At 38.1% G+C, this 21957-nt stretch overlaps 1 protein-coding gene across 1 annotated transcript in view; it reads left to right on the forward strand.

Moving 5' to 3' along the window:
* The window catches only part of LOC105935956, a 36086-nt gene extending 14438 nt beyond the window's left edge, over positions 1 to 21648 (forward strand). The window contains exons 18-34 of the mRNA XM_036147040.1: positions 1459 to 1581; positions 1661 to 1787; positions 3947 to 4114; positions 5375 to 5409; positions 5554 to 5718; positions 5836 to 5970; positions 7993 to 8031; positions 8118 to 8258; positions 9294 to 9382; positions 9461 to 9484; positions 11694 to 12120; positions 12316 to 12381; positions 14626 to 15844; positions 15927 to 16016; positions 20466 to 20567; positions 20872 to 20990; positions 21081 to 21648. Coding sequence (XP_036002933.1) covers positions 1459 to 1581; positions 1661 to 1787; positions 3947 to 4114; positions 5375 to 5409; positions 5554 to 5718; positions 5836 to 5970; positions 7993 to 8031; positions 8118 to 8258; positions 9294 to 9382; positions 9461 to 9484; positions 11694 to 12120; positions 12316 to 12381; positions 14626 to 15844; positions 15927 to 16016; positions 20466 to 20567; positions 20872 to 20990; positions 21081 to 21137 — 3126 coding nt within the window. The 3' untranslated portion in view covers positions 21138 to 21648. The remainder of the gene's footprint in view (positions 1 to 1458; positions 1582 to 1660; positions 1788 to 3946; positions 4115 to 5374; positions 5410 to 5553; positions 5719 to 5835; positions 5971 to 7992; positions 8032 to 8117; positions 8259 to 9293; positions 9383 to 9460; positions 9485 to 11693; positions 12121 to 12315; positions 12382 to 14625; positions 15845 to 15926; positions 16017 to 20465; positions 20568 to 20871; positions 20991 to 21080) is intronic.
* The last annotated feature ends 309 nt before the right edge of the window (positions 21649 to 21957 follow it).

Here is a 21957-nt window from a genome sequence, read left to right on the forward strand (position 1 = left end):
CGCCTGGGGAGCAATTGGGGGTTAAGGGTCTTGCTCAGGGACCCAGAATGGCAGCTTGTGGGAGTTAAACTCAGAACCTCTGGGACCGAAGCTCTGTGCTCTAACCACTAGGCCACCACTCCCCCAATAAGAGCAAAAAACTCAACATGTGTTGAAACCCAAGGAATAAAAATGTGTCTTAAGGCGAGTTTTAAAAGTGGATAATAAAGGGGAACTTTAAATATGACAAAGCACTCCATAACTTAGGAGCAGCATCACTAGAAGCTTTGTCTCCTCTGAGTTTAAGTTTAGACCTCGGTACTTCCAGCTACTCCTGGAGGTACCGCTTTAGCCAAAGCGGAAGTGCGTCAGCAGTCGCCATGATAAGTGCTGTCTGAATAGTGCAGTCAGTAAGGAAGGAAGTAGGAAATGTAGACTGTATGCTTCCTCCTGCAGCTAGTTCTCCCTAGGAAGCCTGGAACATCCTGCGCTTAGAAACCTAAAGGTCTCCTACAATCTTTTGCATGACATGATGAATGAGCACAACCCATCTCACTGAAATCAACGAAAATGTCCAGAGAGAAGAGATTACGCACTTTGTAGTTCATTTTGGGAAGGCTGCAGATCCAGATTTGACTCACATCATCCATATGAGTCTCCGTCATGTAATGACGTCAGAGTTCAAGGCTATCTGGAATCAGCACAGCTGTCTGAAGCTCCTTCCTCCCCACAATAGTCACTGTTGACCTCATGAAAGGCGAAGGAACAGGAGCTAGAAGCTAGAGCTAGCTAAGGGTGTTCGGATGGCGCTTTACTCCACCCAGTCTCATACTTAAAAATTGTGTTGAGAGGAGGCGGTGCCCTGCGGACCAGGAAACGTGCGTGAGGTGATGGCTGGGCGTGGTCTGGGCTACTAGTAAAAGCTAAATAAATGCTAATCAAACTAAGTGAATGCTAAGCTAACAAATCGCTAACCTGAAAAATCGATTGGAACGGGAAAACTCGCCGTTCAAACTCCATCTCGCTACTAAAGCACAAGAAGGAGCTATTTTTATACGCCACAGCAGCAGAGCTACTGACCTCAGCTTCTCCTTTTCAAAGTTTTGAATCAATAGCAAAACTGAAATTCAATCCAAGACGCCTGTTGAACCTTAGGAGGGCGCCACACTGATAGTTTTAGACACAGAAGCAGGATTTCAACAAATATGCTGTAAATTGGTAAAACAATGACCAGGATATGTAGACTTTACGATAAGACAACAACGTTAACAATTTATTAGCAAAAAAAAAAGTTTATTTGGGGGAGTTACACTTTAAAGAGGAGCTCGTCTTTGTTTGTTTTCCACAAAACCTCTTATAAAAGAGGCTAATATCTGTACGCCATTACACTGTTTCTGCCATATTAATTCCTGGTTTTGTTAATTTACGGCAATAAAACAATAACTTTTTTTTGTTGATCTGCTCTCACTGCATCAACAGAAAAGCTGTTATCCACAAAGAGCAGTTTACATCCAGGACATCTCCGTGAATGAAGCCAGAAGTCTGAAAACTGAAATGCGAAGGGTTGGCAGTATGATAAACTACCTGCCTCTGCTCAACAAGGTAAAAAACACTCAGCGACGCACTCAGGGTTACAGACATTCGGGTGAAAACGTGACACCCTGTCCTTTTGACGTTGCAGGTTTTTGTTGAATTTCAATCCATGTGTGATTGTGATCGGGTTGGAGTCTGGCACGGCTTCCTCAAGCATCGGCGCTCCCACACAGTTTACCGGCTGGGTGTGCCGGAAGCCTCTGCAACATCAAAGCGTGAGTCTCAACACTACGGAGCCCGGGAGAGCTCACTTTAAGTGATATTTTTTTTCAGGTCGTGATAATTAGTGAGCACGTTTTCATTTAATTGAGCACACGATTTATTCAAGCACACGTTTTAATTATTCGTGGGTGCGTTTTGGCAGCTCGAGATCTCAAATATACTATAACGTGCTCATGTTTACATGTGTCAAGACAATGTTGAGTGCACGTTTTACATATTGTGGCCACGTTTAAGTAGATTGTGCACACAATGTTCTATAACCATGTTCACTAAATTGTGCTCTCGTTTTAATAAATTGTGCCCTCGTTTAATAAATTGTGCCCTCGTTTCACTATGCTTAAAATGAGAGCTCAATTTAGTAAAATAAGCTCACACTATAGTAAAACGAGAGCACAGTATAGTAAATTGTGCACACGATTTAGTAAAACGAGCGCACATTCTCTCAACATGCAAAACATTTTGCGATGACCCCTCTAGGGCTCCGTACAACACACAGAGGAAGCCTCCGTCACACAAAACGAGCCATTAATTGCTCAAAGGTTACAGAAACGCAAAGATATTTGAGATAACTTAAAAATGGTCATGGTACAGTAATTTCAAACAAGCAGATGTCTAATAAAACTGTTGACTATTTTTTTTATGAACTACCAAAGTCTGGAGAGGCTGAAATTATTAGGTACCGTATTTTTTGGACTATAAGGCACACTTAAAATCCTTAAACGTTCTCAAAAATTGATGGTGCGCTTAAATATGACTAGCGTTGTGCTTATTGACCGAATTTATGTGGCACAATGCGCTCATAAATCTGTTAAAATGTGTAAGTATGACTTTGGTTAGCAACGAAGCTGCTCCACTTAATGGATATTTGGAGCATTACGTTACCATGTGTCACTACCTGATAGGACCCCTGAGCTGTCTACAAGACTGCCTGACTGTAATGTCTAAACTAGAAGTGCATTCATGTAAAGCAGCCTGGAGTACGTGCTAGCAACAATAAACCTAGTAAGTTAATTAAATATAAAAGTTATATTAATTTTGGCCTTATGTTAGAAACAGGGCAGTGTAGTCCAGCTACTCTGTCCTCCTGACAGAGACGGATAGAGAGCTGTGGATGTGAAGGAGTGATATTACACATTCTGGAAGAACATTTGGTGCGCCTTTATAATCTGGTGTGTCTTATATGTGGACAAAGACGCACATAGACGCGTTAATTCACGGTGCGCCTTACGGTCCAAACAATACGGTTGCACCTCTTCAATTGCCTGTGCAGCGGACAGGGTGTTCATCAGTGTTCAGAAATTAGTTTATCTAAGAATCCTGACTATAAATACTCCATCGCTAAAGCCTAAATTCCTGGAGTGGAAGAGCAGAGATAATTATTTCCACTGGGTTGGGCGCCGGGATGCTTTACTCGATACCGTTTGCAAAGATTTTGTAGGCTGAGGTTGGTCCTAATAAAGATCTGAAGAATAGAATAGAATAGAACGTGATGGCATTTTAATGTTATGTTTAACGCAAGAAACAATTAGTGGGCAATGAAGCATCAATTTAGAAAGGATAAAAGTTGTGCTCATATCATGTACCTTTGATTCAGCAATGTAAAACTGCAGTATTTGTAGAGTGTAAACAAGGTTCTGGGCCTGTTTTTTTTTTTGCAGCACCGCTCATAACAAGTAAAAAACTTAATGCTCTAACTGAAACTAAGGCGGTGCGCCTTACGGTCCAAACAAACAACAACAACACACCAAAGCTTTAAAGCTTTGGTGTGATCAGCTCAGAGTGATCAATCCTGCATGTAGGGGCTTCAGTCGAATACACAGCCTTACAGATTTAGAGAATTTTGAAGGTGTTCAACATTAAAAAAAATTACATGTTTAACATGTTTAAGCCAAAATCTTGTGAAATTCTGCAACAAAATATGTAGGAGGACTCTTTGTCATTGCTTATTTGGGGTAAAAGAAATCATCTCTGCAGACTTTTCTAGGTCCTTTTGCATGGATGGATTGGTGTAAATGAATTAAAATTAAGCTTTCAAAGTGTTTAAGAGGTCCAGTAAAGCTCAGCTAATGGTTAAAAAGTAAGATGAATAAATGTAGGAAAACGGATCCAACAACTTATGTGCATGCTTAAATTTCTTCTTTTTTTCCTGCAGCGCCGAGGATGCCAGCGCTGGCTCTCCCGAGCAATTCGTTGATCGTGGCGAAGGCAGGCGTCCCAAAGGAGAACGCCGTTCCTCTTGGCAGCAAAGCACCGTTCTGGGTTACAATGACAACTAAACCCTTTTTGTTCCCTACTGCGTCGCCTTGGTTCAACATCCCAGGTGAGGAGAATTCAGACAAACCCGCAACAGGTTAACTCGCCGTGACCGGGAGGCCTTTATACCCGATATCTTTGTTCTTCTTCACTGCTCTGATCACAAGCTGTCAGCTTTGAAGGGAGCTTTAAATTAGCTTTCAGGCCTCATTAATAGAAACTCAGTAGGGTAAGTAATAAAACAAAAAATACATAAAATCAGTGATTTAGGATCTTATCTCTACTTCTCATCATCATAACGTAGTTTACTCCCATCAGCCTCTCATAGCTTTCCTCTGTTTTTGGCTTTTTTCCCCACACTTAACTGTTTCAAATCATCCAGCAAAATTTCATATCAGAAAAGACGACCTGAGTAAATGCAAAGAGCAGTCTGTAAATTATTTATTTTATATGTGTGTGTGTGTGTGTGGGGGGGGGGGGGGGGGGTTGGGGGTCGTTTGTGAGTAACTGGTTGTGTCATCATTTGCAGCAACAAGTGCAATCCAGCATTTATTATAACTGGGCCAAGATTCTTCCACAGTAAATGGTTTTAACTGTGCAACTTTTTTCTCCCAAGGCTTTTTTAAAGTTCTGCTAAAACATAAAAGATGGATTTCAAACACGGACTTTGACTAGGCCACTCCACATCCTTAAAATATTTTGTGAGCCGTTCAAGAGGGGATGTGTTTTGGATCATCTGCTGCTTAGCCAACGTGCAAATATGTCTCTTTATGAAATATAACTAAATATATATACCCTTTCTAAGAGAGAGCGGCTGCTGGACGCATCCGATATTAGTGGTTAGCATGGTTAGCATCATGAGCACTGCAAAAAGGGAACTAAAAGTAAGTAACATTTTCTTGAAATTAGTATATTTTTCCTTGATTTGAACAGCTAAATAAGACTATTTGCCAATGGAATGAGAATTTCTATCCTTAAAATAAGATAATTAGACATTCTGCACTTGAAATAAGATGAGGGAGATGAATTGTTCTTATTTTAAGTGCGAAAAGCTTATTCCATTGGCAAATAGTCTGATTTACCAGCTCAAATCAATGAAAAATACACTCATTTCATGAAGAATTTACCTACTTTTAGTTCCCTTTTTGCAGTGAGGGCGTAAATCTGTACCTCAAAATATAAAGAGTTTGATATTGGTTTTAGATATTATCATGAAAATGTGAGTGTTTCACAGATTTAAACAAATGTAATTTTATGTGACAATGTTTCTTTTTAATAAAACATTGTATCAGGAGTAAAATGGTAACATTTTATTTTTCACTCCTAGCTTACTGGCAACACTCCTCAATGGAAAACATACGGGTAAGGGACTTTTTCACTCACGTTTTCTTCTAGTTGTTATGATGGTAATTTAACATTGTAAGAAGTTTAATCTGCAGAAGGTTTTTGTCTTATTTGTTTTTCTGCCTAATCGTTTTATTTATTTTTTTACATTGTTGCCTGTAGAAATGTATGCTGGAAGGTTTCATGCGGCCAACAATCATGCTGACGGGTTTGCCGATGGAGGCCTACACACACGAGGACGTGGCGGCGCTAGTGTGGAAATATCTTCCCGCGCACAGTCTTCACACGCTCCTCTACAACGTTATGGTTTTACCGCTGCAGAGGAGGGTAAAAACTCGCCGACGTTCGTTGTCTGTAAAAATCCTTTACCCCTGAGAGTTTTTTTTTTTTTTTTTTTTAAGGCTAAGCCAGCTTGAAATGACCCTCTTACCTTTTCGCTTCCAGGCCTTTGTGTGTTTCAGCGGCTGGGAGGCTTGCTCCAGTTTTTTTCAAGATCACCTCACAAAGCCCATTGTCTTCAAAGGCTCCACTTGCTATGCCTATTTAGTGCGGGAGAATATCCACCCTGCAGATGATGAGGTATGAAAATAAGCGGCCGGACGGGTGATTGGATTAGCTGGAAGGCTAATTAACAACAGATCCTCTCGCTATTGGCTGTCCTAAAACTGGCCAGATGACATCACCTAATTAGCATATTTGTTCATTAACTTGTGATTACACTGCAAAAATGGATCTAAAAATAAGTAAAATTTTCTTAAAGTTAGTGTATTTATCCTTAATTTGAGTAGGTAAAATAGATTATCTGCCAATGGAATGAGTATTTTGACCCCTAAAATAAGATAATTAGACATCCTGCACTTGAAATAAGAAGATGGAGATGAATTGTTCCTATTTTAAGTGCAAAAATCTTATTCCATTGGCAAATAGTCTTATTTACCTGCTCAAAACAAGGACAAATACACTAATTTTAAGAATATTTTACTTATTCTAGTTCTGTTTTTGCAGTGTAGGGATGAGTATCGTTAAGGATTTATCGATACTTTTAACAATACTTCTTATCGGTTCGGTGTTTTATCTGTACCGTAATCGATACTTATTTTTTAATGAAACAAAAAGGTTAAAAAAAATAATAAATCTTGGTCACTGACTGGGTTTATTTTTTAAACATTTTGGAACAAAAGCAAACAAAATAAAAGTACAAAATATTTTTTTTTATAAACATAGAGCAATAAAAACATATAAATAACTTTATGTGTAAACAAAAGGCCAAAACACTACATGTTAAATAAAAAACATGTTGTTGGAGAGAGGAATAGCAACACTGACAAGACAGAAAGTGAATTAAAACACTCTGAATATGCTTCATAAAAGAATTATATACAATATTATCAAGTATTAAATAATATTTTGCCTGAATCCAAACTACATTTATACATTTTTTTATGTTAGCAATTTTAACCAGAAGATAGCAGAGTCACCCACAATGGATGAGCTAAATAAATGAGAGGCTGGGTGTGAATCCGTTACACGTCATTTAAGTGCAACAGTTTTAGATGAGGGAAAAAAAGATAATTACTCAATAAAGAATACATTTATAATATATTGAGATCATCAGATTTGACTTTCACAAGTGGAGCAGTACTGCTTTTGCCATAGTTCTCCGCTTGATTTATGAATGTGAATAGTTTTATTATGATTCATGCAGGGAATATCTCAAATGATACGGACACTACAATGGGAAAGTAGGAGAGGAAAGGAAGAACAAGAAGAAAAAAAGAAAAGGTGAAAGAAAGAGGAGATAAAAGGAAGAGAATGATAAAACAATTATTGAAAAAAACATGTACTTCGTTTAATTGAAAATATGCAGTTCCTATATTGTCCACGAGTGGCGCTGTGTTTTAATTAGCAGATTAAGCTTCAGGTGTGGAAAAATTTAAATAATGTCTTAATTTTTATCTGTTAATCTGATGTATTTTGTCATGTAGGACAGTGTTTTTAAGTTCCAAAAAATGTGAATAAATGTTTTTCAACATTGTATAATCACTGTGATCAGTTCTTATGCATAATGCACAAGTAAATGTTTAACTGAGTAAAAGTGTTGTTGAAATTGCACATGCTTTTCTTAAAAACGCTGAGGTTATTGATAATATATTGTGTAAAAGTGAAATTAACTTAATATAAAAATCAACAACAAGTCCACATTTATTAGTTCTATTTAATCTTGCAATGAGTTAACTCGTGTGGCCCTCTTGAGATCAGATTAAGCTGAATGCGGCCCCTAAACCAGAATGAGTTTGACACCCCTGCTATAGACCGATTGCTTACCGGTTCTGAATAGATTCTCTAGAGCAGTCTGAAAAGTAAATAGTTGCCAACAGTGTTGATGAACGTAAGCTAGAGCAGAACTTTCTACTTTTCTCTAGAGCGAGAACAAACTTGTTAAATATTTCTTGCTGTCGTGAAATAGAAGCTGGACTTTTATGTGTTTTTTGTATTTAATGCAAATACTAACGGCTTATTATTTTTTAACACATCTGTATTGGAAGCTCTTAGTCTTACAGCTCTTAGTGTCTAGTTTCACTTCTCTCTCTGTTTTTACAGGAGTCCTTGTACAAAACTCTGATGAAATGGAGCAACACTGTGAGCAAACAATCCCTCTTTCGTCAGCAGCTCGTTGGCCGTCGGCTGAACTGAAACCAAAATGTCGCTCTCTCTCTGTGTGTCAGCATGTTGCAGAGCCGGTGGGCCTGGAGGAGCGGCTGCTCTGTGTCGGCGTGTCGGCGATGGACCAGCACACAGCCATGGCGGTCATGGAGGAGGTGGCCAGCATCGACACTTTTACCAACTTCCTGCCGCTGGCCGACAGGGTAAGACGGATGGTGGATAGTATTTCTGTTTTATGGCTCAACGTCGCTCTCATCCTTGTTCTGCCCTGAACCAGAACTTCCTTACCCAGGCTTTTCTTTCCTTAATGGTGGTAAACATAACTCCCTGCAGAATTAGCATTTAAATTGTCTAACATTCTGACACACAGTTCTGGTAAAAGTAAGTCAAATCTTCTTGAAATTAATGTATTTGCACTTGATTTGAGCAGGTAAATAAGATGATCTGCCAGTGGAATAAGTTTTTTTTTTTTTTTTTTTTTTTTTTTCCCTACCTACTTCTTTTTGATCCATGGTATACATATGATGCACCTTGCCCTACTTGACACCTTCTCCCTATGATTACTGATTACTGAGCCGATGTGACATGTGAATTTCTCCAATGTGAGATCAATAAAGCCTATCTTATCTTTTTGCACTTAAAATAGGAACTCATCTCCATTATCTTATTTCAAGTGAATATATCTAATAATCTTATTTTAGGAGTAAAAATTCTTATTTCATTGGCAAATAATCTTGTTTAATTGCTCAAATCAAGGGCAAAAAACATTAATTTCAAGAAGATTTGACTTACTTTTAGTTACCTTTTTGTAGTGAAACTATTGGCTGAAAACTCTCTCCCATTAATAAATCCTCACAGATCCTTAAGTAGCCTGAGTTTCCAGGGTTCTTGCTCAATGATTTTAGGATTTTAAAGGCAGGTTGTGAGGTAGCCTGGCCAAAGTGATGTTGGATATTTGTAAGAGGTTAACATGGCTCAACAGATCAGAACAGAGCTTAAAACAACCAAAATTAGCGTCAAGAATGCTCAAGACGCATTCTATTGCTGTGATCAAAACTGACTAATAAAAATCATTAAAAGAAGTACAAATAACATATTTAGTTACATGTTTTCCTTTTTAACCTCAACCCTTGAACCAAAAGGGCAACAACGAAATGTTTTGGGTCATCGGCGCCATTTTGATTGTTTTCTTTCCCCCCGTTGTTAATTTTCTCTGTACACGATTGTCTTTTTTACAGATTTATATCGAGATGACAACATCCAGCGGCGTGAAAAAGGTGGTAGAGAACACGCTGCTGTCAAAGTTGGGTAAAAAACGTGAAGATTGGTAAGTTTGGGAGTTTTAACCATAGCGATACAATAATTAAACAGTTCCTGAAAATGAGCTTTTTCTTTTATTACGCAGGAAGAAAGTTGGACGCATCGAGTCGTAAGTATTTTATATTTTGGCATTTAGAAGTTAAGGGTCGTACATTAGCTGACTAGATGTTTATTGGGTTTAATCTGGGTGTTTTTTTAACAGTTTGTACTCTCTAATGTCAATAAACCATATTTAAAAGTTTCTCTGCTCTCTCAGTTGGTGTTTGAAGCCCTCTTTAGTTTTATTTTACTGGATCTTTTAAATGCCTCCTGTAAAAATGGCTGGTGCTTGTAATGTTAAATAAAATGATAAAATAAGCTATATCATGTACAATGCAGGGTTAAAATTAAAAATATCTAATTTATTAAGGGGGGGGGGGGCAAAAAAAATGCGAACACCTTTGAACTAAGACTGTGGAAAAGCCCTTTGATTTAAAATCTGCATTTATTCTCCTTTAGTAGAAGTTGATTTGCTTCCATCTTCTTGACTCCCTTGTGCTCAAGATCTCTCAGCCAGTCACAGACTTTCTGTCAAAATTAGCTCAGGACCTTGGCTCGTTGTCCTAAAACCTACATTTGCCCCTTCATTAAGTATTATTATTTTTTTGTTTATGTGGACACGGACTCCCTGTGATGCTAGAAAAATAAAATCCTGCTTCGTCGTCAGCTTTCTGACGGATGCCTGAAGGTTTTTTTTGGTTAAAGTTATTCGGAACCATTCATAATATCATCCACCTTAAGAAAAAGTCTTGCGTTTTGGTTTCGGCAGACCCATAACTCATTATCTTACGTCTATTTCCTGTATAGCGCTGGTTCTCAAACTTTTCCTGTTACGCTAAAATCAAAGACAAAATGCAGTTTCATTACATTTTATACTCTCTCTGGAGTTTATTGACATTTGAATTATGGCTGAACGATTTTGGCAAATCTAATTGCCTAATTTTTTTTTTTTTTTTTTTTTTTTTTTATGTTAATATTGCGATTTAATGCGTTTTTTTTTCTTCCAGTTTAATTTATCATGTCTTTTTAAACATACACAAACAACAAATCAGTTTCTTTCCTCGCCATGTGGATTAGTTGCTAAAAGACCCGCAGCATCTAAACCTAGAGCAGAAATGATTGCGTTCTGCCTACGAAATATTTTAACCAAAATTGCAATTTTGACTTTTCTCTGCATTAACCACAAGCAACAAAAATGGCCTCTAAATAAAGATGTTTGTAAACAAGGACTATTTAAAACAAGAACTTTTAATGCTTCTATTATTTAGAATATTATTCAAGAGAATAGCTTTTAATTGATTTTTACATCAATCCTTGTTGAACATAAAGTGCAACCAACAAGTAAGTCTGTGTATTAAACTGATTGACCAGAACTTAATGCTATGTATGATTATATAAACTCTAAAACAAGTAATAAAATTAGATTTTCTCACTGCTGCAACTGTTTTCACTTCCATGTGGAGGCAAACCCACTTTAAACATTTTACCGTCTGATTCCCTAATTGTTACATATCCAAAAATTGCTGACCTCTGCGATTTGGAAATTGTGTTTTTTTTTTTTTGTTTTTTTTTTTTTTTTTTTTTTAATCGCGATTATATTGAAAGTGCGATAAATTGTGCAGCCCTAATTTGAATCATAGCTACATTACGTCATTGTAGTGAAGCCGTTGCATTGAGGATTACCCAGAATCCCCTGCAGCTCGTACCACTGACTGCAGGTCCAGACCAAACAGTAGAGGGAGCTGTTGTCACATTTTTGCAGGATTTATCCAAAATTCCCCCACTATCCTCATTAACTGTTACACCTGCTCTGTATGTCCCATATCTTCACTAAACTACTGATGTTTTCCCTGTGGTAGGCGTATAAAACTATAAAGTTTTGGTTTGTCTTTCACTTGACTGATACGTTTGTACGATGAGATGTTTTTTTAATCCTTTCTAACATCTCTGCAAACTAGGACTAAAGGATGAAAATGAGGAAACATCAAGGAAATAATGCTAAGAAAGCGTAAATTTAGAATTAATCAGACGCTAAAACCGAAGAGGACTAAATGGCATAACTGGATAAAAAAAGTGCAGAAAACCAGTATTTGTATAAGGTTGTACACACTTATGGAGCCAGATTATTTAATTGTATTTATGTGTTCAGAAAAATGTTTCTACATTACAAAGCCTGGTCAATATGCCAGAGATATGTACACTTTTGGCATAAATGTATGTCTACTTCTCATGAATCTTTCAGTTCTTCATGACGTCGTTTTTCTGATTTTAACTTTCAGAGTAAAAAGCAGAAAGAAGCGCCTCACGGACTGTAAAACCATCCCGGTAAAGCTGGAACCGGCCACAGTTCACACCGAGCCCACTGCCGTGAAGAGCGAAGAACATCGGGGGTCTCCTTGTCGTAAGGAAACCAGATCTTCTGATTCAGCCGAGCCCTCGGCGGCCGCAGCGGGATTAAGCAACGCAGCGACACGGGAGAAACGCGACGCCGAGAAAACGACTCGCTCCACCGTGACCGACGTGAAGACGGCCGATGAAACGGGAGACGAGTCGCCGACCGGCTGTGCTCTGCGACCCAGAACTCTGGTTCAGCCCGGAGAAGAAAACCTGCAGCTTCCTAAGATGGATCTGGAAAGTTTCAATGTGGTTAAAGCGCTTCTAACTCAGTTCAGACTCCAGAGGGAAAACGCCAAAGTGAGCCAAGAGGTGGAGTATTTCAGTCGCTTGCTGCTTCATTTGACCAGAAACCCAAAATTACTTAACAAATTCTATTTATTATAACATTAAAACAAGTTTTTACATTGGAAAATAATTAAAAACCTGTTTGGAAGAGAAGATAGTGGCATATTAAAGTGTGTTCCTCGCTCTTCATGGAAATTGTTTTTTTTATTCTCTTCCCAGGTCTCCAGTAAATGCAGCAGCAGCTCGTCTGCAGGACCAAAGGACGAACGCAATCGAGAAACAGAGGTGAACGTTAGAGCGGCGTCTGTGTCACCGGCGTTAATCTGAGTCATTTTTAGTTCAGGCACTCGTCGTCACAGAGTCCGACCCGTCAGAGAAGTTCAGAAACTCTCTGCTCCGTCTTGTATTTTGTCTCAGCCTGAGCTTTTGCAGCCACACTGCAAAAACGGAACTAGAAATAAGTTAAATGTTCTTAAAATCTGTGTATTTGTCCTTGATTTGAGCATGTAAATTAGATGATTTGCCAATGGAATAATAATTTTTCACTTAAAATAGGAACAACTCATCTCAATCATTTTATTTCAAGTGCAGGATGTCTAATTTTCTTATTTTAGGGGTCAAAATACTCATTCCATTGGCAGATAATCTTATTTACCTGCTCAAATCAAGGATAAATACACTAACTTTAAAAATATTTAACTTATTTTTAGATCCGTTTTTGCAGTGCAAACGTAGGTCAGACTCACAGAGACGATCATGTCTCCACTGCAAAAAGGGAACTAAAAATAAGTGTAATTTTCTTAAAATATGTACATTTTTCCTTCATTTGAGCAGCCAAATAAGACTATTTGCCAATGGAATGAGAACTTCTACTCCTAAAATAATATAATTAGACATCCTCCACTTGAAATAAGATGATGGAGATGAATTGTTCTCATTTTAAGTGTAAAAATCTTATTCCATTGGCAAATAGTCTGATTTACCAGCTCAAATCAATGAAAAATACACTAATTTCAAGAGGGTTTTACCTACTTTTAGTTCCCTTTTTCCACTTTTCATGCAGCCAGTCCAGACTAACATTAAAACGGTCACTGTTTTGACACAACTTGGTGATGATTCAGCTCACATCTGCCCCCGTTCATCCTTTGCAGACAGGATTAATGGAAAAACGTGTTCTCGTTCCTAAACGTGACACTTTGCATCAGGGATAATAGTTTAGCCTTCCCTTCACACCGGCAGCTGTGTGAGCATAGCTTGCATGGCTGCGACCGCGGCGCTGTTTCTGACTCCACTCACTGCAAAAACGAAAGGAAAAATAAGTCAAATTTTTTTTAAATGAGTGCATTTTTCCTTGATTTGAGCAGGTAAATAAGATGATTTGCCAATGGAATAAGATTTTTGCACTTAAAATAAGAACAACTCATCTCCATCATCTTATTTAGAGGGCAGACTGATCCTATTTTAGGAATCAAAATACTTATTCCATTGGCAGATCATCTTATTTACCTGCTCAAATCAGGGAGAAACACACTCATTTCAAGAAAATGTAACTTATTTTTAGTTCTGTTTTTGCAGTGCTGCTAATGTAACTTAATTGGCTCCTGATTGACTATAGAATGCATTTCAAGCTCCCAGCTTTGACTTGGAGAGCTCTGCATGGATAGACACCAGTCTACGTCTCTTAACTATTACATCCACCCTATTAGGGCCCAGACGTCCTGTAAATCAAGACCTGCTTATTTTCCCCCCTTACAATTTTGAAAAGTAACGGAGCTTTCTCTTCTGTGGCTCCACGCCTTTGGATCAGCAGACTCAGTGGTTTCCATCAAAGGCCAGCTAAAAACGGCAAAACGGATCTAAAAATAAGTAAAATATTCTTACAATTAGTGTTTTCGTCCCTGATTGGAGCAGGTAAATGAGATTATGTGCCAGTGGAATGAGTATTTTGACCCCTAAAATAAGATAATTAAATATACTGCACTTGAAATAAGATAATGGAGATGAATTGTTCCCATTTTAAGTGGTAAAAGTCTTTTTCTATTGGCAGCTCATCTTATTTACCTGCTCAAATCAAGGAAAAATACGCACATTTTAAGAACATTTTACTTATTTTTAGTTCCGTCTTTGCAGCGGTTAAACCACACTGTAAAAAGGCACTAAAAGTAAGTAAAATCTTCTTGAAATTAGTGTATTTGTCCTTGATCTGAGCAGGTGAATAAGATTATCTGGCAATGGAATAAGATTTTTGCACTTAAAATAAGAACAGTTCATCGCCATCATCTTATTTGAAGTGCAGTATATCTAAATATCTTATTTTAGGGGTAAAAATACCCATTCCATTGGCAGATAATTGTATTTAGCTGCTTAAATCAAGGACAAATAAACTCATTTCAAGAAAATTTGACTTACTTTTAGCTCCTTTTTTGCAGTGCAGCTTTTCTTTAATGCTTGTCATTTGTATTATTATTTTTTTTACCTTTTTGTTTGCTCAATGTTGCTGTTAACCGTAGCTTATCTTTACCAAAACAGAGCCCCGGAAAGAGAAGCGAGAGGCAAAGCTCAAGCTCAGACGCGTTACCTGCAGACAGGAGGACCTCTGCACCTTCCTCTAAAAACCTCATGAGTTTATCCCCATCCAAATCCCCAAAAATGAGATTTTCCCCCCATGCCACATCTTCATCCAAACCCTCTTCTTCTGCCAGAGGCCAGGGAACCTCCACCTCCTCCTCTTCAGATCCAGTCCGGACCAAGGGAGCTTCTTCATCTGCAGGTCGAACCCATTTATCTTCAGGAGGTCTCAGCAGGTCTTCAGAAACATGCCAGCCACAGAAAAACATCTTAGGACCCGGAGAGCGTGCAGGGGACAAATCTGCAGAGGGAAAACCAAAAGCAGACGAGCAGAACGCGGAGTTACCCGGCAGAAACGAGAGGCCAGAGAAAGATTGCACAGATAAAACTAGGAGTAAAACAGAGGAGAACCATAAAGATAAAGTCGGCCAAAGCAAAGAGGAGAATCATCTGAACCTCAATTCTCTGGGTGGGAAAGCTGGAGAAGACACAGAGAAAGAGCAGAAACAAGACATCAGATTTAAAGGTGGCCAGGTTGGACCTGAGATGAGCCGTAGTTTAGATCAGGGAGAACTTGAGGCCAAAACCCGCAGTGAAGCGGAGACAAACGCTGCTGTTCAAGAAAAGGGCGAAGTCTCTGTGAGCGAGGAAAACCGTCAAGTCAAAGGTTTGACGGTAAAACCAGACAAGAGAACCGGCGCGTCTATTCCTGCGGAGAAGGAAAACACAGCAGTAAGACGGGAGGGTTCAGATAAAGAGTCTGAGAGCGAAACGAAGGACCGAGGGAGGGCGGAGGAGAGGGTCTCTGAGGGCGGGGTCCAGGATGACTCCTCCACGGGATCAAAGCCAGATGAAACGACGCGCAGAAAAGCTGCCACTAATGAACCACCCATCGCCACAAGATCCACCAGAGCAGGAAGGAAAACGACTTCAGATGAAGCAAACGAGGATGGGACTCCAACGAGGAGGAGGACAGGCACTCCTCCCAGAGATACGCAGGAACAAAAGAAGCAGGAAGCAGTAAAAACAGAAGAAGAAACTAGTCCAACAACCTGTGAGCAGCAAGCGTCACAAGAGTCTTCAGACGACGTCGGCCTCGGAGAGACAGAGGAGCAGGAAGAAGGAGCGGCAGCAAAGAGACCCAGAGGTCGACCCAGGAGGACGGCCCTGCTGACTCCAGGTGAGGCACAGCTCCAGCTGTTCTTCTCCGACACCTGGACTGTAAAACGTGACAAAACCGGGTAATTTGTCCTCTGTTACAGTAAGAAAATCAGCCAGAGGGAGAAACTCTGAATGTCCTGATGGACAGACGGCGAAGGAATGTAAGGAGGAGAGAAAAGACGACGTTAAAGGTAAAAAAAAAAAAACTGCATTCAGAGAAAACACTGAGCTGCTGCTTTAATAAATGTTGGATTATGTCGCTTCTTAGAAGAAGGCTATCTGAGTTGTTGTGTCCTTAATCGGCTGGGTCAGTGACTATTTTTCTTCTTTAGTATTTATATCCTGTCAAATGTTGAACGAAGGAGGTGGAATAGTTCCTTTTTTACTGTAACTGATGTTATATCGATCCGTCACACAGAGTAGGGCTGGGCGATTAATTCGAATTTACAATTCCTTAAGATTTCATTTTTGGAAAATCTGGATTTTACTTTCCCAATACACTCATTGGGTTTCCATGAAGAGAACAGCATGTGATGCTGAATATATGTTTAGGCAAATATATTGTCAAAATATTGTTAAGTGGAAACTTTTTTTTACCATAATACGAGGTACTTCGTTTACTTATTTACTTTTTTTTTTAACTTTAGTTTGAAGTTCACAAGTGCAGTGAAGCCTGTTCTTAGCTCAATGTGTAATACCACTAGCAGCAAATGTTTTGTTATATTTTCATTGTTTATAATGGCACGGCTGCCATCTTGTTTTACAAGCATGTTTCACAGCTTGTTTTTAGTTGCACTTTGAATCCAGGTCAACTCCCTGACGAAATGCTTGACATAAAAAGCAAGGTTTTAAAATAATTTCTTTAATTTCTTTTTATGAAACAAAAAGGAGGAAAAAATCGATTAATCGGATTTAGTATGATAAAATCTACAGAGTCCAGATATTTCAAGCTGGTGTTTCCTGTAACTATTATGATTATGGCTTAAAGAGAACTTAAACCTGAAATGCAGTGTGTCAGAAAATGTTTATTGTTGAAAAATACAATTTTGTACACCCCGTTTCACATCCTTATAAGCTTATTAATTCAAAACACCTGCAGATGTTTCTTAAGCCTCTAAACCACTCGTGTCAAACTCACGAATCCAGCCCATCAAGGCAAATTATCCGGCCCTCAAGGGCCAAAAAAAGGCATATTGTGTGATAAAGTACATTAAACTGTATAAAGCGGCTAAAACTGTCTCCTGTAGCGAATGTTGATTTTTATTTTTTTTTTAGTTTTTACAGTGTAGTAACAGCATCCTGCCACAATTTCCCACAACACATTAAAGCAACCCAGAAATTTCCAAAAAGAGAAAAAGTGATGCAGAATAACTCACTCCAATATAAACTCTTTTTTATTTTTGCATATATACCATGCCTAAGGGGGCTACTTTTGTTACTGTGCATTTTATCATACTTCTATGTGATCTGAAACTAAAATAAAGAAATCAAAAGTATCTATACACATGCAACCGGCCCTTTTAATGACTTCATGATGCCAAAGTGGCCCCTATAGAGAAATTAGTTTTACACCCGTGCTCTAAACGGTCTCTCTGTCTGCGTCAGTAGGCGACACAGTCACAGAGAAGACTGCTGGCTGGTCACAAACTGTATTCTTGCACAAATGCCCTCTGCACAATCAATTCTGCACATACAAACGGTTTTAAAAATACTCACCTGTACACTGTGACTTCTCCTACTTTGTCTACATTTAAATTGTTTACTTTTGAATCACTGCTGCACCTTATACTGTAACCCAATTTTACTGCAATTTAAAAGCTGTATGCAACGAAATTTCGTCCTGTACGCACTCTGTGCATACAAAATGACAAATAAAGTTGTCTAAGATGTTCAGAAGGAGCTCATCGACCCTCTCCACAGCGAGGGTAAGCCTCACACTGCAAAAAGGGAACTAAAAGTAAGTGACATTTACTTGAAAGTAGTGTATTTTTCATTGATTTGAGCAGGTAAATAAGACTATTTGCCAATGGAATAGGATTTATGCACTTAAAATGGGAACAGTTCATCGCCATCATCTTATTTCAAGAGCAGAATTCCTAATAAACCTTTTTTAGGGGTAAAAATACTAATTCCATTGGCAAATAGTCTTATTTAGCTGCTCAAATCAAGGAAAATGATGCTAATTTCAAGAGAATTTTACTTGTTTTTAGTTCCCTTTTTGCAGTGCAAAAGGTCACTGCTAATGAAGCCAGGTGTTCACACTGCAAAAACAGAACTAAAAATAAGTAAAAAAAATCCCTTAAAAATAGTGCATTTGTCCTTGACTTGAGCAGGTAAATAAGATTATCTGCCAATGTAATGAGTATTTTGACCCCTAAAATAAGATAATTAGATATACTGCACTTGAAATGAAGATGATGGAGATAAGTTGTTCCTATTTTAAGTACAAAAATCTTATTCCATTGGCAAATCATCTTATTTACCTGCTCAAATCAAGGACAAATGCACTATTTTTAAGGGATTTTTACTTATTTTTAGTTCCGTTTTTGCAGTACAGGGGGCTGTATCGAGTCATATTCACAGACAGTTAAGTGGAAGGAAAAGGTGTCTTAGACAAAATTAGCTACAGGTATAGTAAAGAAAGCTCCATTTAAAAAATTTGGAGAAGAGTGAGCCACTATGCACAGACTAATCAAATCCTCCACAAGAGCTACAAGCGTCTTATCTGGACAACCTTAAAGATTATGAGATTACAGAGGCAGGAGCTGCAGAAAGCAGTTAAGTGGGAAACAACAGATACGTCACACACACTGAGGACTCAGAGGCTGACATACTTAGATTGGAAAAAATGGACTGAATAATTAAAAGGGGTCAGCTTAGTCACTTCCAGAATATGGTGAGACATCGTCCACCAATGTCATACAGTACACCGCTTTGCAAGGGGTGTACACACTATATATAGGCATAGGCCTTATATAGGTTCAATATGAGGCTTATGTAAGTGATAATCGGGACTCTCTCCACTTCCTGATTTTAGCTGTCCTGCTTGGTTTTTATGTATGACAGTCCAGTACTGAAACTGTGGCATTTCCTCTGCCTTCTTAGATTAGATATGTTAAAGTATAGAGTCATTTTATTACTAAAGAAGTCTAAAAAAAAATGGAAGACCACTTTTACAGGGCAAAGAATCTGGGAGAACCGCAGCTGGATGCGGTTAATTTGTTACAACAAAGAGAACATCACTGGTTCTGTGTGGTCCAAAGTCTTCTTTTTAGACTAAAGTGACGTTGCCGCAGTCAGTGATGGTTTGGGCTGTTGCTCCACCGGGTTTTCTGAGGTCCAGTCAACGCACCCATCTAGCAGGAAATTCTAGAGCACTTCATGCTTCCTTCACCTGACGAGGTTTATGGAGATGCTGATCATATTTTCCAGCAGGACTTAGTGACCGTCCCACACTGCCATAGGTACCAAAAACTGGCCCAATAACCGTGGTGTTACTGTACCTGATTGGCCAACTGGTTATATTACATTAGAGACACAGATCCAACAATGCAGATGACCTGAATGCTGTCATCAAAGGAATCTGGGCTCCCTGAACGTCTCAGCACAACCCCAGGGTGGTCGTCTTCATTCCATGCCCCATTTATGCAGTGATTCACGCAAAAGGAGACCAGACCAAGCATTGACGACATAGAAATTAACAAACTTTTCATAAACCTGTTTTTTCTTTTTAAAATATTCTCTTTTTTTAAATTGATCATATTCAATTTCAATTAAATTTTATTTATGTAGCGCCAATTCATGAAACATGTCATCTCAAGGCACTTTACAAAGTCAAAATCAATCAGATTATACAGATTGGGTCAGAATATACAGATTGGTAAAAAAAAAAAAGTCCTATATAAGGGAACCAGTTGATTGCATCAAAGTCTTGACAAGTAGCATTCGCTCCTGGAGAAGAGCAGAGCTACAGGGAGAGTCGTCTGCATATGTAATATCCTAAATTTCTGAGACATGGAAGTTTGGGTTTTCATTATCTGTAAGCCATAATTGTCAAAACGATGAATCACATTTTGTTCAAGGTGGAGAAGTTCCTTTTTAAGTGGAGAAGCTAACAAAAATTAAGAAAAATGCCAGTTGCTGTAGCCTTAAGAGGGTATAAATTTAATTAAGATGAAATAGGAAACATAGCACCTGTAATCCTTCTTGAAGATCAATGTTTGAGTTGGATAATAAATGTGCTGGTGCAGAAATTTGACCCCATCTAGGTAAGGAGGAAAAAAGTCCAGACATAAATTCATGTTGGTGTTTTTACTTGGTGAAAATGTGATTCCTTCTTATAGAAAGTGGCGATCTGTTCTTCAAGATTAAACATTAATACTTTTAAAGTAAAAAAAATAAGGGAAGCTTACATTTCTATGACAGGATGGGTAAACATCTGTTAACATTAAGTTAATTTAATGCTAATTTGGAATACTTGGGTTTATAACTTTTGTCTTAAGAAAATGTTTAATCATCTAGCAAAGGTCTTAACATTCAATCATCTTTGCTTGTGGTTCTGATTTAAATCCTTTATCACATGTTCCAGAAACAACTGCATGTCATTATATCATCACCTTTAAGACTTTTCATGTTTTCAGTCCCTAGTAAACGGACGATGGAGCTTTGTGGACCTGAATCAAAGAAACCCCGTGTCTCTGCCGACTTCAAACTCCCTCCATTCGACCCTAAAACACCTCTGGGTGAGAAATGCAGTGTTAAAGCAATCAAATTGGGCTCAAGAGAAGATCATATAATGATTAGGGAAGATTTTTTTTTGTGTTTTAAAAACAAATGTTGGCTAAGAAATTGGTTATTTGTGACTATAAGTTATAAAACCAAAGACCTGGAAATCAGGAAATAGTTGATCACCTGTATTAGTCTCAATTCTTTGGTGGTCAAATTAATGTTCAAATTTCACAATAAAAGTTTTTTTTTATTTTTTCCCACTGGGGTGTTCGATTAATCACCTAAAATTTAATTTTTGCTGTTTGCTTTCCTCTTCAGGGAAGGAGTTTGTGAGGCGTAAGTGGGGGAATTTCTGTAACCTTTGCTCTGTGGCCTTTTTGGACCAGAGCACCGAGGACCAGCACTGCAGAACCCAAATGCACTACGACAACCTGCAGGTTCACACTCACACTATAGAAATCAATCCACCTCTGGACTTTTTTTTATGGCTGCTGCTTGTTTATGTTTGTTTCTCTTTCCCTCCTCAGAAATATCACCAGAAGCGTCTGAATCTGAAACCTTTGAGAATATTGAAACAAAAGTGAGCGGGACCTGTTGCTGTTTGACGATGTTGGAAGATTGTGAAGCTGTTCTGAAGTGTTAGCGATTATAATTATAACTTGAGTTCACTTTCTTGATTGTTATTTTTTTTCTTATGGTAAACTATTTGTATGTTTTCAGTCATTGCCAGACAATTAATATAAACAATATTCTTTTTTTTTTCTATGAAAATGATGTACTGAATCGGCTCACTGTAGCTAAAAGAATGTTTTGTATGATCACTTTTTCCTCTTTTTTACACATTCTGTACTAATTTTCAAGCAAAGCAGTACATAATTGTATAACACGCTTCCTATAGACTCTCTAAATATTATTTTGAGATAAAATCATAAACATCCTGACAGTATTACCAATGTTTTTGTATGAAGAAAATACTGAAGTGACTTTGGTTAAGGCAAAAAAAAAAAAAAAAAAAGAGGACACACTGCTTTATTTGTTCAGGTTGTTTATGTCCTGATGTTGTGAAGTAAAATAAAGTATAATTTTACTGTAAAAGTTGAGGTGTGTGTGTAGCCTACTTTACTAATACAGATTTTACTTTAGCCACACGGCCTATAAATGTGATTCTGATACTTTGACAATAGTAGGGGAGAACATTACACATTGTTTAAACATATTTAGACTGAGTTCTAGAGGTAAAATGTTAATGCAAACCATTTTAAAACATTTATTTGTACTGAAATAATTAAGTTTGTTGGGTAATTCAACAAACTTACACTGTGGGAGAACAGTCTGCATAATCACAATCATTTCACAAATCACAAACATTTGTGCCTTTTATTTTGAAAGTCAGCACCTAGCTGA

The sequence above is a fragment of the Fundulus heteroclitus genome, chromosome 14 (genome assembly GCF_011125445.2).
Source record: "Fundulus heteroclitus isolate FHET01 chromosome 14, MU-UCD_Fhet_4.1, whole genome shotgun sequence".
In the NCBI taxonomy this organism is placed as follows: domain Eukaryota; kingdom Metazoa; phylum Chordata; class Actinopteri; order Cyprinodontiformes; family Fundulidae; genus Fundulus; species Fundulus heteroclitus.